Source organism: Panulirus ornatus, chromosome 17 (assembly GCF_036320965.1).
Source record: "Panulirus ornatus isolate Po-2019 chromosome 17, ASM3632096v1, whole genome shotgun sequence".
NCBI classification, from domain to species: Eukaryota; Metazoa; Arthropoda; class Malacostraca; order Decapoda; family Palinuridae; genus Panulirus; species Panulirus ornatus.
In genome coordinates this window covers 55,164,281-55,181,712 of record NC_092240.1, presented here as the reverse complement: position 1 = coordinate 55,181,712, position 17,432 = coordinate 55,164,281, and the positions used below count along the sequence as shown (strand labels likewise).

Below are 17,432 nucleotides of genomic sequence, written 5' to 3'. Positions count from 1 at the left end.
AGCTAACTTCAAAGCGTGACCCACTTGCCCTCGACCGCAATACTGGTTCACTTTCCTTCTATATGTATTACTTTGATTTTTGCTCCCGAGAGGTGGCTGCTTGTGTGCCCTCAACACAAGACCATGCAATACTCTTCAAGCTGCTGCGTCACATGACTCCTGTGTGACCGTTGGAAACTCAAGGGTAGGCGATTTTGATGACTGTTTCCTCAGCTGTATGGCTGCAAACAACCCATTTTTCTCACTTCCGTCCGTCCATATGACACCTTAGCAAGTTTCCAATGCGTCAGTTTTACCCACACCGACACCCAACCCTTGCCTGTGGTCACCTTTGTGTATCTTGGGACGACAAAAATACCCTCTGGCAACCAATAGCCATCCCCTTTTTCTAACGGCTCCAACATTACACTATCCACATAAACCTTATTTAAACTTTGCACAAACACCTCCAGCACCCTTCCTGTACCAACGGGGATAGACTTATTTTCGGAGAATACAGAACCAGGAACCAGAAACTATATTCTCAGCATTAGAAAAAACAACTATTAACCAATAACTAATTTCCACTGCGTGAAATAAGGGCCTCCACAACGGAAGCAAGGATTACAGAAGGCCACATAAGTGTCAGAGTGTACTGCAAAGAACAACGGAAATAATATAGTTAAAAAATATATATTACAAGAAATAATAAGTGAAAAAGAATTTAAATGGATAAAAGCAACTTACAACTATCTTCGAATGACATGAACAGAGTACACTAATATATGAATATAATGAAGAAAAGAAAGATACAGAAAAACGGAGAAGGGGGATGGAAACTACGACTGGTCCGGAAATTCATAAAATTGGAAAAAATTAATACCGAAAAAATCTGGAATTCAAAGAAATTGGAAGAAACATGTAAATGTCGAAGTAAAATTATACAATCATCATATTCATGTTCTGAAGCACAGATAACCAATCTTTAACAAATAACCTATCTGTAAGGTAGAAAAATAGATGCTCAGGATACCAGAAATTGTTGTAAAACCGAAGTGGAAGATTTACATCATTCTATCTGTTGGTGTCATGTGTGAGGATAATAGATTATAGCAACCATACGCGCCTAACCAAAATCAAATAATAGAACTGCGCTTTGAAAAGGAAATTGAAACTGCAAAATATCTGACATATAAGCCTTTGGTAAAAAGGCAACAGGGAAGATAGCAAATAATGAATAAAGAAATAAGGAGCGGCCATTTTTGAAAGTCGAGACCTCCCGGTACGCAACTGGATGGCGCACGTCACAGCAAACTAAGACAAAAACTACAGACTTACTAATGGGCCATACACGCTGAACTGCACTTAAATAATGAATCACTCTGCACAGCTACAGTAAATACAAAAGTTTTTTTCATTGTACAAACTGCAAACTAAAGCTAAAGAACGTCAAGAGGAGACTACACAACACAGCGCGATAGGAGGGGAAATATCGTACAGCGACTGGTCTGGTGGCCCGAGGCGAAGCAACTCATGATAAGCAGTCAAAACGAAGGTAGGAACTTGATATTGTCTTCTAGAATTACTACATGATCGTACATGGGCAAGTGTCCTCGACTCACATACCATTCAGACATTACAACTTTTGTACTTTTGTTATCGAAGCAGTTCCTGCAGCCAACCGTCTACCGCCTGATTGTCCAGTTTCAAACAATTTTTCACTATGTCCTGACATATTTCGCAAGAGATTCAAAGAAACATTGTTTAAGAAGTGTTTTTCTTCCCCGTGAGTCTCGTTTTAAGTAGATATGCAAATAATGTTCCTTTCAGAAAACCAAACTGATGATATCGGTCAGACAACAGACGGGACGTACAGGCTACAGCAAATACAAGTACACAGATATAGTTTACCTCTGATGGTGTGAGTTTTCAAATCAGCATGGCTTCCACTTGACTTTCGTAATAATCAAACTAAGTATTAGACTCACCCAGCCGATATTTTTGATGGAGAAGTCGGCCAACTCAATCAGTTGGACCATACGAGTTGACTGAGCGCGGGAAATGCTAACCATGTTTGAACCTTTGATTTATTCCCATGAACAATAACAATATGCAATTTCCATCAAGCGTAATGTTATCTTAAAACTTTGAATAAACTTCCATATAGTTTTGCAATGAGTTTGATCAGTTTATAAATATACTTGGGAGTTGAATGTTTAACTCATTTGGTCGTATAGTCTGACTGAGACTTCAACTTTATAAATCAAATTTTCTTGTGATAGATATCCATATGATGTGAATAAAGTATCTTTTATTGAATTAATAAATGACAGATTTTATGAAAAAGATAGTTCCACTTTATCATCATTCAATACATTACTGGCTATCATTATGTTGGTAAGGATACTTTCGGACTAAGGTTACTACCATAACATTGATCGCCATTTCCGCCCAAGATCTCAAGCAGGAGACAAGGTAGAACTAAATATACATTTGTTGATTATCATTAGATATAATTATTGAAACTATTCGTGCACATAGACCCTCACTTTATGTAAAAAGTGGAAGTAAATCATCAGAATGTTTGTAGAGATTGCTTTTAATGGCAGAGGGTAATCCCAATTTCCCATGGCATGAAAAACATTTATTTTTGGATAGAGTAAGTGACATAGATTGTCATACAGCTCCGTCAGGAAAGTTCTGTTGTTTAAACCGATATCATCATTACTGCCATTAAAAATATTCCCTGCTCTTTATAATAGACACAAAATGTATCAGGTTTATTCAGACCGGGTTGAATGTCGGTTATTGAAACGTAGTTGAAGGCAACTGGTGAGGTAATTCATCACTTTAGGTCAGCCAGTGTAATAGCTTTGGATACTGAGTAATTTCACCTAACTATGGTACTGTAATTAAAGAACATCATCTTTTAATCAGAATTTTGTAAAATTCCGTAAAAATCCAGAAATAGATAGGTATGGAAACCCAGTACTTCATGATTTTTAAATGGAGAATTTGGAGCAAATTTGACTTTGATAGATCAAATTTGATGATTTTAGTGAGTTTTATGATGATCAGGGAAAATATGGGTTCAATAAACTTAAAAGATGATTGGGACATAAATGTCCAATGGGCAAAATAAGATTGCTGCTTATGGGAAGGTGGTGCAGTAATGTGAGAACCTTTTTGTCTTTAAATATCAGGCCATTTGTTTTGATGTTCAAGGATGAGTATATCTGTTATATTTAGGCTTGAATATTGAACATTAATATGTGCTAGAGTAAGTTAGGTGAGGTTTTCATAGGTCTTGTTGACTCTTTACAAAGTTGTGGCTATATTAATGGTATCATAATGGATTATTTTTATGAGTTCCAGTTGCACATGCCTATCAGTAAAATGGGCCATCTGAAGGTCCACAACACAGCTAATAGGTTGAAGAATTCATCCATTCAATTTAAAGCTAATTTCTCCACTGTTAGTGTTGGCTGATTGTGTAGAAGGGTTAAGAAGTTAATTAGAGCCTAACGTAACCTAAATGCAAAGTCCAAAATTTTGACCATGTGCCTACCCGATCAGAAGTCACGTGAAAACAGTCTACAGGAAATGCATTACATTCCCATAATATAGCCAATGTTTTAAGAATGTTTCATGTACTTTCATTTAAACCCCAAATATTCCCTAATCTTCATAACCCTCATCATTATTGCTTTATCTGTCAGGAATATTCTAAATAGAGTGCTTTAGATCACTCCCACTGAATATAGAAAGCTGTGGCAGTGTTGTATCTGAACTGTTAAATTGTTAATTAAGTAGTGTAAAGGCACTGCAAAAGTTAGCTAGGAAAGTGAAAGAAAAGCATATGAGAACAAGCTGATAGGAACAGTTTTCAAGTGTCCAGCTCATACTCACTTGGAGTGTGAGCATTCTAAAGAATTTAATTATTTGTTGAAAAAAGAGTTGTTTAGTTGAAAGTAAGTCATATTCATTAGATTGTAAATGGTAGTTCCCTTTTTTTTTTCTCAGATTAGCAATGACCATATGTAAATTATACCATATGAATATATTTATGGATGGGGTTGTTAGGGAGGTAAATGCAAGAGTTTTGGAAAGAGGGGCAAGTATGAAGTCTGTTGGGGATGAGAGAGCTTGGGAAGTGAGTCAGTTGTTGTTCGCTGATGATACAGCGCTGGTGGCTGATTCATGTGAGAAACTGCAGAAGCTGGTGACTGAGTTTGGTAAAGTGTGTGGAAGAAGAAAGTTAAGAGTAAATGTGAATAAGAGCAAGGCTATTAGGTACAGTAGGGTTGAGGGTCAAGTCAATTGGGAGGTGAGTTTGAATGGAGAAAAACCGGAGGAAGTGAAGTGTTTTAGATATCTGGGAGTGGATCTGGCAGCGGATGGAACCATGGAAGCGGAAGTGGATCATAGGGTGGGGGAGGGGGCGAAAATTCTGGGAGCCTTGAAGAATGTGTGGAAGTCGAGAACATTATCTCGGAAAGCAAAAATGGGTATATTTGAAGGAATAGTGGTTCCAACAATGTTGTATGGTTGCGAGGCGTGGGCTATGGATAGAGTAGTGCGCAGGAGGATGGATGTGCTGGAAATGAGATGTTTGAGGACAATGTGTGGTGTGAGGTGGTTTGATCGAGTGAGTAACATAAGGGTAAGAGAGATGTGTGGAAATAAAAAGAGCATGGTTGAGAGAGCAGAAGAGGGTGTTTTGAAGTGGTTTGGGCACATGGAGAGAATGAGTGAGGAAAGATTGACCAAGAGGATATATGTGTCGGAGGTGGAGGGAACGAGGAGAAGAGGGAGGCCAAATTGGAGGTGGAAAGATGGAGTGAAAAAGATTTTGTGTGATCGGGGCCTGAACATGCAGGAGGGTGAAAGGAGGGCAAGGAATAGAGTGAATTGGAGCGATGTGGTATACCGGCGTTGACGTGCTGTCAGTGGATGGAATCAAGGCATGTGAAGCGTCTGGGGTAAACCATGGAAAGCTGTGTAGGTGTGTATATTTGCGTGTGTGGACATATGTATATACATGTGTATGGGGGTGGGTTGGGCCATTTCTTTCGTCTGTTTCCTTGCGCTACCTCGCAAACGCGGGAGACAGCGACAAAGTATAATAAAAAAAATAATGTATATCACAACAAAATCGGGTCAAGCAGCGTGTTCCTAGATATAAGAGAATGGTCAGTAAGGACACTTAACTACACAGGAGCTATGTAATGAAAAGAGCAGTCACACGAGGCTTCGATCATTGTAACTAAGTTTTCATTTTAGCGGCTGTGAAATATTTTGTGTTGAATTTTATCGTGTAAGAAGATAATACCCTTAAATTGATTTTGATATTTTCAATTTATAAGTGTTGGCTGATTCTGTCATTGTTGTATGTAGTAGTTATTTTGTTAACAGGTCAGCATCACTGGATGAGCACTGGCATTGGTGCCAGCATTGTTTTTCTGTTTGCCACTTTGTCTAATTCTCTTTCAAAGACTGGATTCATTCAGACTCCTTTCTACTCCTAGCTTATATTAAGGTAGGCAAGAGTCAATGAACTAACAGGAGGGGGTCAAGCAAAGTTTATTGGTTTGAATGTTTTAAGCCCAACACTTTCCCATTATTTCAAGACATTGACTGGTAAGAGGTCTGACAAATCCTTTGGCTTTAGTAAATATAAGTTTTTCTCTTTAGAACTGAAATTTGTATCAGTCAGAAAGAGGACAAATGTTTTTGCCAAGGGATCTTCATTCAACTCTCATGTAATCATTGTTTTGTGTAATATTAAGGATTTAAGTGTGTGGGTTTTTCATTAGCACTATTTCTTTTACAATGATAAATAATGTAATAGCAAAGAGGGTTAAGAATGAAAGGGAGGGGATACTGTGGGGTTACATGATGATAATGTAAAAGGAAATTAAAGAATGAGTAAGGTACCTTGTCTGTTTGAATGCTGCAGTTGACATTTGGGGTCTAGAAATGGCTATGTTAGTTAGGAGATGGAATCCATTGGATGTTGCCACGCATTGTACTATACTAAAGGTAAACACAACTCATATAGAGCACTCTAAATATATAGTGAGTTTAAATGTTTACAAGACACTTTAGAATTGATTGATACCACTTTTGTTTAATTCTATCAACTTAAACAGCAGGGCCTCATGCTTTGCTCAAGGCTCTGAGGACAGCTGACAGTAAACATCCACTTGGTGCTTTGTTCAGAATCACTAGAGCTTTGAATGGCCTTTAATAATATTTACAAAATGTTCAAATGATAGCAAGTGACTTTCCCCAGTGTGGAATAGAAATTCTTACTGAACAGCCATATTGTGCTATGTGGGACATCCATAAGTAAAGGAAACCCCCTCAGGTATTATACACTTTCCTTTGTATTGGTGTAGTAGTGTTTTCGATAGGCTGCGATGAGGCAGGCAGACAGCCAGTGTGTGTGTGTGTGTATTTTTTCGTACATATTCACCATTTCCTGCATTAGCGAGGCAGCGTCAAGAACAGAGGACTGAGCCCCATGTATGAAAGTCCAGAAAGATAAGCTGCAGAGGCCCATGGACTGGAGAGGGACTCACTGACACTGGGCATATGTGTCAGACTTCAGACAGGGCTACCATTCTCAAGCAGAAGTGTGGATTAAGGTTTTGAGGTGTTGGCATACCAGCAAGCGGGCCTGTGGCAATTATATTGATGCAAATCATTTTACCCAAATAAGCTTCTGTTTAGTGTTGTTGTCTGCCAGTGAAGTTAACGCTCTCTAACAAGCAGTACCAACCACATGATGCGCCTGCATACCACATGAGCCTGCCTCAGTAGCAGTTTAGCTGTTGTAAGAGGCAGAAATGCATTGTTATGTTCCCCACTTATGCTGGCTTTTTTTTTTTTTTTCACTCTTTTAATACTGTGATGGGAGATACTCACCGTACAAGTGACAAAATTACTTCTATAGGTGTACTTTACAAGAGAAATAAGCCACTGATGGAAATTTCTGACATTACTGGTGTCAGCTTCATATGATTACAATATTGGGTGAAGAACTTTAATCAAAGTGGCAACATCACAACACCAGCACATGTGAAATGCCCTGGGAAAGCCAGAAAGGCCTTTCCACATATTCTGAATGTTCTTAAACATCAAGTAGATGCAGATGCACACTTGAGCTCAGAAGAATAGAAAAAAATAGTGCTCATAGATGTGTTGGTATGGACAGTGCAGTGCCAGTTACACAAGGACCGTAAGTACTGGAACTGCAGGCATAATCCCAAACCAATTATAACTTGTAGGCACTTGAAGAAAACAGACGATTTTTACAAGAAATGTGTAGTGTGGGATATGGCTAAGTTCAGAAGTGTCTTGCGGAGTGATGATGAGTCTACCTTTTCTGTGGCAAGTTTCCATGATGAGCATGTGCATGGGCAGTCAGATTATGATCCATTTGACCCCCAGTACATTGCAAGCACTGAAGAGTTTCTTGCTTCACTTATGGTAAAGGACTGTTTCAGTTATTATGGTGTTCAGGACCTTGTAGTGTCACTAAAGATTCCAGATTTGTTCAGAACACAAAAGGCTAAAGTGTTCATGCAGGTTGGCCTTCCTGCTACACTACTAAACTAGTCCCTGATTGGCTTAAGGACTGTGCAGTGGAGTTTTTCGGTGACTGCCCTGGGAATTCACGGGATTTGAATCCAATAGAGAACTTGAGGGCACTTATGAAAATAAAATTATGTATCAGTAGTACTTCATCACTACCTAAGATGGAATTGGCTATTCTTAAAATTTGGGCAAAGATTGACCCCAAATGGCCTGCATCAGAACCTTGTTGATTCAGTTTCTGATCTTCCAAGGAGTGTATAAAGAGGAAAGGGAAACCAATGAATATCTAAATGGTGGTGAATGCACATTATTTCATGTTTATCCTTTAGCCAATTTCATTAGCGGGCACTAAAGATGAACTTAGCTTATGTATCCTCCTCTCTAGGATGCTATATTTCTAGTAATAAGAGCTCAAGTTTGCATTAATTGATTATAGATTTATGGCTGTTTACATATACTTATGATGATACCTTTCCAGGTTGCTCATCCCTGAGCCTAATGAGTGGGACTTTGCTTCAGGCCTTGCCACTTCTTGCTCGTAACAACGAGCTCAGTAATATTCATCATGTCATACGAAGGTTGGGTCTTCTTAAAGGGAACCCTTCATCAGTCCAGCAGATGAAAGTTCATCAAATGGCAGGATTGCACACCAGACAGAAAACATCAAGAATTGTTGACTGTTCATTCAAGACCAAAGGGTAAGTACAGTGTCAGTATTTCTTCTAATGTGTTTAATTGGAATGATATTAACACTTGACCTTACCCTTCCATTTATTTATTGATTAAGTTTTCCTGCCAAAGCTCGGAGGCTAATTTATAGGTAGGTGCACAAGGAAGGCATATGGGTGCCAAATGCAATTACTGAACATACCCTCATTTACCTCCCAGACATGAGAGAGAGAGAGGGAGAGAATTTTGCCACCACTGTTGCAAATTTCCCTTATTTTTCCTTGCAATTAAGAAAGTCTTAATGGCTGGCAAGTTGTATTTATGTTATTGATTATAATGAAATAAAAGCAGAATGATAATCATTCCATCAGTGTGTAAGGTTAGAAGAGAGAAATTATACACTTGCATGGTAACAGCACTATCCACTTGTATCTATGGTAGCAGTAGTGCTGTAGTGTGTATGTATGTTGATGTTTTTGGCTCAATTATGTTTTACGTATTTTTTTATTTGATGAATATCTATCTTTCTGTCAACATAAAAACATTTTTTAAAGAACTAGAAAGATTGTATCATTATGCTAGGTCTTACAGGCCCAGAAAGGAAACTGGAGATTTTAGGATGTAAATCACGATGGTACGCTAATACACTTATTGGAAGTTTATTGCTGCCATAAATTGCCTTTTTTAATGTTCAGCTGATTTTTTTTATATTTGTTGCTGTCAGAGCTACTTTATTGTGTACCTCATGCTTGTCATCTAAGCAGTATGCAAAAGCATTGCAGATGTCACAGAGGGTTTTTGTCAGACATTAGTGGGCAGATGATTGTGACATAGATTGTACAAAGTTGGTTCATTACAAGCTTACAGAAATTCATGAAGTAGATTTATTTGCTAGTCAAAATAGGGATATAGTTTTAGAACTTTAGTTATCGTCTTTTCATACTTGATCACCATTTCCTGCATTAGCACGATAGTGGTAGGAACGGGCAAAGAAAGGCCACATCTGCTCACATTTATTCTTTAGCTGTCTTGTGTAATGCACCGAAACTACAGCTTCCTATCCTCAACCAGGCTCCGCAGACCTTTCCATGGTTTACTCTGGATGCTTCACATGCCTTGGTCCAGTTCATTGACAGCACATTGACCCCTCTATCCCTTGCATGCCTTTCACCCTGTTGCATGTTCAGGCCTTATAGCTTAAAATCTTTTTCACTCCATCCTTCCATCTCCAATATGGTTTGCCCATTCTTCTTGTTCCCTCTACTTCTCATTCATTCTATCCATATCTCCTAGCCTTTTCAGCATACCCTCTTCAGCCCTCTCAACCATGCTCTTTTTATCTTTACCTGTCTCTCTTTACCCTTTCATTGCTTACTCGGTCGAACCACCTCACATCACATTGTCCTCAGACATTTCATTTCCAACACATCCATCCTTCTCCACTCATCCTTATCTTTTGCCCATGCCTCACATCTATATAATATTTTTCAGTCTACTGTTTTCAAACACCCATTTTTTTCCCTCCCAGGTAACATTCTCTCTTTCCACACTTTCTTCAGTGCTCTCAGAAGGTTTGCCCCCACGCCTACCCTATGACTCGCTTCCACCTCCATGGTTCCATTCACTGCCATACCTACTTGTATATATCTAAAACACTTCACTTCCTCCAAGTTTTCTCCATTCAAACTCACACCCAACTAACCTGTCCCTCAATCCTGCTAAATCTTATAACCTTGCTTTTATTCACAATTACTTCTGCCTTCCTCCTTTCACACATTTTCCCGAACTCAGACACTAATTTTTGCAATTTCTTATTTAAATCTTCTAGTCTGTATCATCAGCAAACAATGACTGACTCACTTCCCAGGCCCTCTCAGTCATTTCCATATTTATGATAAGGTGATGTGTCATTTCTTGCAGAGTTTGTTTGGACCTGTTCCAAAAAGATGAAGAAAGAACAGTGTTCTATTTTGCCTGTATCTCTGTTGACAAACTTTATAATTCACACATGGCACTTGGTCATGAAAAAGATTGGTTAGCCTTAATAAAGCACATTGCAGTGAATACAATGAAAATCTTACACCTCACTTAAGCATAGGTATATTTTTAAATCATTGGCAGGTTTTCTGTGCTGAGATAATATGAAGAAAATCTGTTCATGTGATTTTTTGGTTTGTTAATGAAGTTTTTGACGTGTTAGCAAATTTGGAAATGTAAAATGTCTGTGCTAAATAATTTTTATTACAAAAATGTTGGCAATATTGTGTATGGAGGTATTTATTCCTAACTTCCTTGCAGGCAATTTATGGCAGTGTCAAAGTGTGGAATGATTCAGGTTTGCAACTACAAGAACTTTGGTCATCAGAAACGGTCAGAGCCAAGATACAAGAAGATATGGTATTTATTTCTTGGGATAATGATGGCATCTGTAACTTTAGTTAACTGGGAAAGGTAAGTATGGAATCATGATGATGTCCTTTTTAGGATGATAGTACACAATATTTTTTCAATATTTGATTATTTGTATGGTTTGAATAATGCATTAGGCTTTATTACTATTTTAAATGAAAAATAAGGTATTTTTATTTTTTTTTATTTTGCTTTGTTGCTGTCTCCCGCGTTTGCGAGGTAGCGCAAGGAAACAGACAAAAGAAATGGTCCAACCCACCCCCATACACGCTACCTCACACACATGAGGGGGGAGGGGGATGGTATTCCATGTGTGGCGAGGTGGCGATGGGAATGAATAGGGGCAGACAGTGTGAATTGTGTGCATGGGTATATATGTATGTGTCTCTGTGTGTATATATATGTGTACATTGAGATGTATAGGTATGTATATTTTGCGTGAAAAATAAGGTAAAAACTTTTAAACAGTTTCATTCCTTATGAAAGAAAATAGTAACAGAAGATAAACAGTGATGCTAACTACATTTGAAAAGAAGTAAATGTTTATTTTATGCTTGTCTAATCATGGCAAAAAAGCATTGAATGCTACTTAAATTAGTAATGATTAGGAAAAAGGGGAAGTGGTAACAGGTAGTAATGAAGTAAGGGTGAGTAATTTGAAGGTTTGTTGAATGTCTTTCGTGTTAGAGCAGCTGATGTAGAGTGTTTGGGTGAGAATGGTATGTGAAGTAAGAGAGTCATGGAGATTGGTTTGGTGAAGCAAAAACCTAAGAATTGCCTATAGAAGAGAGAAAGTGAACCACGGGGGTCAAGTTTGGAAGTTGGCCTGGGACATTTTGCAAGTCAGATCACTTTTGTCTCACCTCTTTCAAGGAAGGCTGTAAAGCTAGAACCACCCTAAATATGAGAGCAGTAATCCATACAAGGACGAATCAATCCTTTGTATGAATGGAGCAACTGTTTGGAAGAGTAGTTTCGACATCTAAACAGGACACCCAGATTTTTAGAAGTAGACTTAGCTATTCCTGTAATGTGGGGTTTCCAAGAAAGAATGGATGTTACAGTAATGCCAAGTATGTTCATTGAGTCAAAAGGTGGAATTAGGAAACCATCAAAGGAGCGATGAAGGTTGTGAGAAGTTTTCGTTAGAGAGATGAGTAGAAACTGGGCCTTGGAGGCATTAAACTTCTTAAGATTTTGTCTACCTCATTGAGATATCCTATCCAAGTCTGTTTGTTGAGGAAGCTGTGTCAAGACACGATTCTGATCAAGTTAGAGAAGAGGATCAGAATTGAAGGATGTGAATAAATGGAGTGTTGAGTCATCAGCATATGAGTACATTGAATTATTTGTGGGAGAGGAAATCATTGAAAAAATGAGAGGTGTAGGGGACAGGACAGAACCTTGAGGGACACCGCTGTTGATGGAGAAAAAGGGATAAGCTGATCCATCAACATCCACAGAGATGATTGGCCAGAGATGAAGCTAGATATGAGCGAGGGAAGCCAAAAGAGGGGAGTTTAGAGATGAGACCCTGATGCCACACCCCATCAAAGACTGGAGACATGTCAAGGGCAACTACACTTGACTTCCCAAAATCTTTCAGGGATGATGACTAGACATTAGTAAGATAGGCAAGAATATCACCAGTGGATCTTGCCTTACAGAAGCCATACTTGTGATCAGAGAGAAAACTGGATTTTCTAGGTTTTTATGAACATGGGAGTTGAGGAGGGATGCAAAGACTTTGGAAATGGTAGATGTCAAAGCAGTAGGACGATAGTTAGAGGGGTCAGAACAGTCACCCTTCTTAGGTATGGGATGTATCAGTGCATGCTTCCAAGGAAAAGGAAAAGTTTTTGTTTTTTAACAGAAACAGAACAGACAAGCAAGCACAGGTGTAACTTCAGAGGTGCACTCTTTCAGTACACGGAGGTGGATGCCACCAGGACCATAAGCCTTGCATATGTCCCTAGAAAGAAGCGCTTTTCTGACAGTCTGAAAAGAGATTATGGGAAGGGGCATAGCATTAGTAAGAGAGCATCATGGGGTAAAGGAATGTTAGTTATCCAAGGTGGAGTTAGAGGAGAAACGGGAACTAAAGAGAGTTGCTTTGTCTAAAGGAGAGACAGCTATAGTTCTGAATGGAAAAATGAAGGGGAGTTAGAGTGACAAAAGTTCTTAGAGATTCCCTTAGCTAAAGACCAGAAAGACCTATTATTGGATGATGAGGTTATCAAACTTCCTTTGAATAAAGGAATATTTTGCTTCACGGAAAATGTGCCTGTAGCGATTAAGGACAGGGATAAAAACTGAATTAGAGTCAGAGGAAGGAGAGTTTTTCCAAGCCCTATATGCCTGATCTCTTACCTCAGTGGCCTCAGAACAGGAACAGATTAACAATGGATTGGATGAGAGGTTGTCTTAGAGGAAGAGGGATGAATGCTTCCATTCTGACAAGAATAACCTCTGCTAAGCGTTTGGCAGAGATAGAAACATCACCACATAAGAGACAGTAATTTACCCAAGGAAAGTCAGAAAAGCTTTATTGAGGTGCCAGTATTTACAATTAGAAGGGGCTGCTGTAGGGGGAGGTATCATTAGAATAGATACATTTATGAGAGTGTGATCAGATGAACCAATTGAGGGTGTGATTGTGAATTTTCAGCTGGATGGACTAGGGGTGAAAAACAAATCCAGAGGGAATGAGTGTTTAGGGGAAGGGATGTAGGACTCCATCCCTGCTTAGATGACATCTGTATGGTCAGCACAACTGGAGACATCCTGGCTAGCAAAGTGCTACTGGCCCCAGGGAAAGTCAGCATTACACACTTATATACATGTAAGGACTGTTTCCCCAAATGCCCTCCTTTCTTTACCCCTTTCCCTGTTTTCCTATACCCTCACTTTTTTTTCACTCTTCACTCAGTCTTTCATGGTATCTCCTCCAGGTTCATTCACTTTCAGCATCTTCTAACCCATATATTTTTCCTATTTTCATGAAGCTTCTTCGAACTTTCACCCTCACCTCCACCAATTTGTGATTAAGACACACCAGCTTGCCCTTCTTAGTACATTTTTATCCGAGAGTCTCTAAAACGCATGCCTGTCAATTAACACATAATCCAGTAATACCAGCTCATCATTAGTCTCACTGACCCACCCTTGATGTTATATGTTCCTCTTTTTACACCAAGCATGTCCAATCACAAGTCCATTTTCTGCACACAGCTCCACAACCTATTTGTCATTTTCATTCTCATAGGGTACCCCATACCCCAAAAATATATCCTGAATGGCCACAACACTCATTGTCACATTCAAATTACCATCATTAATGCTTGATCCTCACTCCAGTATTGCTGTGAGGAGAATAAGAAAAATGGTAATATTAGTGACGTGAGCAGATTGGTAAGTAGTCACAGGCAAAGATTAGGTAAAGACTATCACTAAGGACTGATGAATTTGTTAGATGGTTAGGTTGTAGTTGTGGGGTGTTTCAGACATGGAGGTATGCAGAGCAAGAGAGTGATGGCAGTTTGTTTGATGGAAACGAAAGAGATGGTGAAAGCCTTATGTATGATGAAGTATAGCAAAGTTGCAGAAGTGGATGGGATTGCAGTTGAATTTCTCAAGAAAGAAAGGTGATGGTACTGCTAATTGGTTGGTTAAGATTTTCCATGTGTATTTGACTTAAGGTGAGATGCCAGTATTACCAAACTATGCCTGCTTGTGGTTTACTTTGGAAGTGAAAAGTCACCTTTAGTGAGACTGTATCACCAGAGAACAACTTGGTTGAAGAACTTCCTGCTTTGAAGGAGTCCCTCCTTTCCTTGCTACAGTTTGCAGTATGGGGGATAAAAGTGGATGTTCAAATTAAGAATGCATAAGTTTGCTGGTTATATCTAGTAAGTTGTATGGAAGAGTGGCAACATGCATAAAGTATCAGGTTAGATAGGGACATTATGGTTTCAGGAGTAGTAGAGGATCTGTGGACCAGGTTTTTCCAATGAACAATCGGTGTGAGAAATACTTCAATGAGGAGAGATTTTGTATGTGACATTTATGGATCAGGAGAAAGGCAATGATTGGGTTAACAGGAATGCATTGTGGAAGGTGTTAGGAATGAAAGGAAAACTACCAGAAGCAGTATGGAGTTTTTTATAAAGAGAAGCCTGCGTGTGAGTGGGAAGAGAGGAGGGTGAGTGGTTCCAGGTGAAGGTGGGTCTGCAGCAAGGGCATGTGATGTTCCAATGACCAATCAACCCTTGTGTGGATGGGGTGATGAGGCAAGTAGATTTAAGGGTTTTGGAGAAAGGGATGGATCTATAGTCTGTCAGGGTGGATGCTTGGGAGGTGAGTCACTTGTTTGCAGATGACACAGCTCAGGTGGCAGCCTTGAATGAGAAACTGCAGAAGCTAGGGTCTAAGTTTAGGAGAGTGTGTGAAAGGAGAAGGTAAATGTGAATAAAAGTATGTCTATTAAAATCAGCTGGGTAATTAAATTGATAGGTTGGAATGTGAGTTTGAATGGAGAGAACCTGAAGGGATTAGTATTTTAGATAACTGGAAGTGAACATGACAGCAGATAAAACCATGGGAGCTGAAGCAAGCCATAGGATATGTGAAGGGGCTAAGATCTTAGATGCATAGACTTGTTTGTAGAAAGAGAGTTCACTTGGTGTATTTCAACATATATCAGTTCCATCAGTGTTGCATTGATATTAAGTGGTGGCCCTTGATATAAAGGTATGGAAAAGGTGGTTGTGTTGGAAATGAAATGCTTCAGAACACTGGAGGGGATGGGTGTGTTGAAAATGAAATGTGGTATGAGGAGGGTTGATTAAGAAAATATAGAGGAAGATATAGGTGCAGTAGTATGAAGAGTGTGGATGAGAGAGCTGAAGTGGTTGTACTAAGATTAACTGATGTTTTATTTGGGGAAAGAAAGAGGAATCTTCTGTCACACATATACCTTCTTATACATACTCACTATTTCCCACACTTGCGAGGTAACATTCCAGAACAGATGACAGAGCCTTAGTGGGGAAAACTCCTCACTTGGCCCCTTTCTCTGTCCCTTCTTTTGGAAAAGTAAAACTGGAGGGGAGGATTTCCAGCCCCTTTTAGTTGCTGTCTATGACATGCATGGAATATATGGGAAGTATTCTTTCTCCCTTATATTCTGTATAGTTCACTGGCGTGTGATATTTTTTCCAGCCATGGCCACAGCATATTAATAACATCTATGGTTAGTGGTGCAGTCAAACATTAGCTAGTAATTCAAATGAGGGCAAGAACCATTACATCATCAGTTAATATAATTGATGAACTGTGCTCCAATGAATGGTAGAAACTTCATACTTAAACCAGAGGTACGATTACAAACACTGTATTTTTGGGAGTGTAATGCATAAATTCGCATTTTGATTAGATAATAAGGCTTATATCATACAAGTGTTGTAACTCAGTGGTAATTGATGGAAAGATAAGATTTTTGACATATAAGTTGCAGCCAAAGGCAAATATGTCATAAAAATTATGAGTTTTCTTTCTTTGTATTTAACTCCTAGCATGACATTAGGCAATGCAGATGCCTCTCCTTCTTTTTTGATAGATATTTTTGTGTTAGATTTTATCATGCAAGCTCCATTTCTCTCAATTCAATGCTTGAATTATTATACAACCAGAGTGAGGGAGCTTTGGATTGTTGAAGCTGCAAGCGTTACTGAAAGTAGTAGATCGAAACAAGAGAAAGAAGATGGTGAAGACGAGAGCTCACTAGAGTCCTCTGAAGAGCCAGATGCAGAAGAAGATATTAGTGAGAAGAAGAAAAAGAAGCGTGTGGGATTCAGAGATAGAAAGGTTTGAGACTTATCCTTATGTAAATATTTTGTTTGTTTTGTCAATCAGTGTCATGTTTGTTTTAATAACAGTAACTCAAGTTTGGATGAAATTGAGACTCTTAGGAGGAATTTACCAAAAGTATTTACTTTCAGAATTTTGTTATAACAGCTCTTGGTACATATATCAAGAATGGTACTCTTTGATGACTTAAGAAGTACCCCAAGTACCCTAAGTATGATAATTTTGTGGATTTGACATAGTGTGTTTGCCTAACCAAAGTATTTTAATGAGTTTTAACTTTACATGTATCCAAGCAAGCATAACCATAATTTCCAGATAATTGAGTATGAGAACCGCATTCGGCAATATTCCACACCTGACAAGATTTTTCGGTACTTTGCAACCCTGAAGGTGCATGGTGATCATGGGGATCACGAGATATTCATGACCCCTGATGATTTCCTGCGCTGTATAACTCCGGGTATCAAGCAACCCGAGGGTAAGATGCTCTGTTCCTCTCTGCAGCAGAGGACGAGAGCTACTTCTTTCCTGCCATCTGAATTTCAGATGCTCACATGTATATCTGATTCACTAAGTGCTCTGGTGCAAGTTGGGTTGCTGAATATATTGTGAAGATTTTCTGTATGATAAGTGTTAAATGATAACATATGATATTAAATTTTATACCTGTGCCAGTGTTTTTATGGAATTAGATATAAATGTCACTTTTGCTGTCACCTCTGTATGATTGGATTCATAGAAAATGGTGTTTAGATCACTGTGTATTGTATACTGATATTTTTCAGAGTTTCAATCTTTGTTTACTTAATTTGTGATGTGAGAGATGATGGGGTAAAGAAGAGACAGTTTTGATTTCTTTCTGAATATTTATTTCTGGCACATTAAACGTCTAAAGAGTTATGTTG

At 38.8% G+C, this 17,432-nt stretch overlaps 1 protein-coding gene across 4 annotated transcripts in view; it reads left to right on the top strand.

Annotated features, from left to right (window-relative positions):
- The first annotated feature begins 2,373 nt into the window (after positions 1 to 2,373).
- LOC139754798 (calcium uptake protein 1 homolog, mitochondrial-like) overlaps positions 2,374 to 17,432 on the top strand; it is an 81,325-nt gene continuing 66,266 nt past the window's right edge. For 2 of the 4 annotated variants that reach the window (XM_071672624.1, XM_071672621.1), the window contains exons 1-5: positions 2,374 to 2,454; positions 8,060 to 8,279; positions 10,549 to 10,701; positions 16,350 to 16,524; positions 16,843 to 17,005. In XM_071672624.1, the coding sequence (XP_071528725.1) occupies positions 8,080 to 8,279; positions 10,549 to 10,701; positions 16,350 to 16,524; positions 16,843 to 17,005 (691 nt within the window). In that variant the 5' untranslated portion in view covers positions 2,374 to 2,454; positions 8,060 to 8,079. The remainder of the gene's footprint in view (positions 2,455 to 8,059; positions 8,280 to 10,548; positions 10,702 to 16,349; positions 16,525 to 16,842; positions 17,006 to 17,432) is intronic. The other 2 variants (XM_071672623.1, XM_071672620.1) reach the window with 1 other exon arrangement.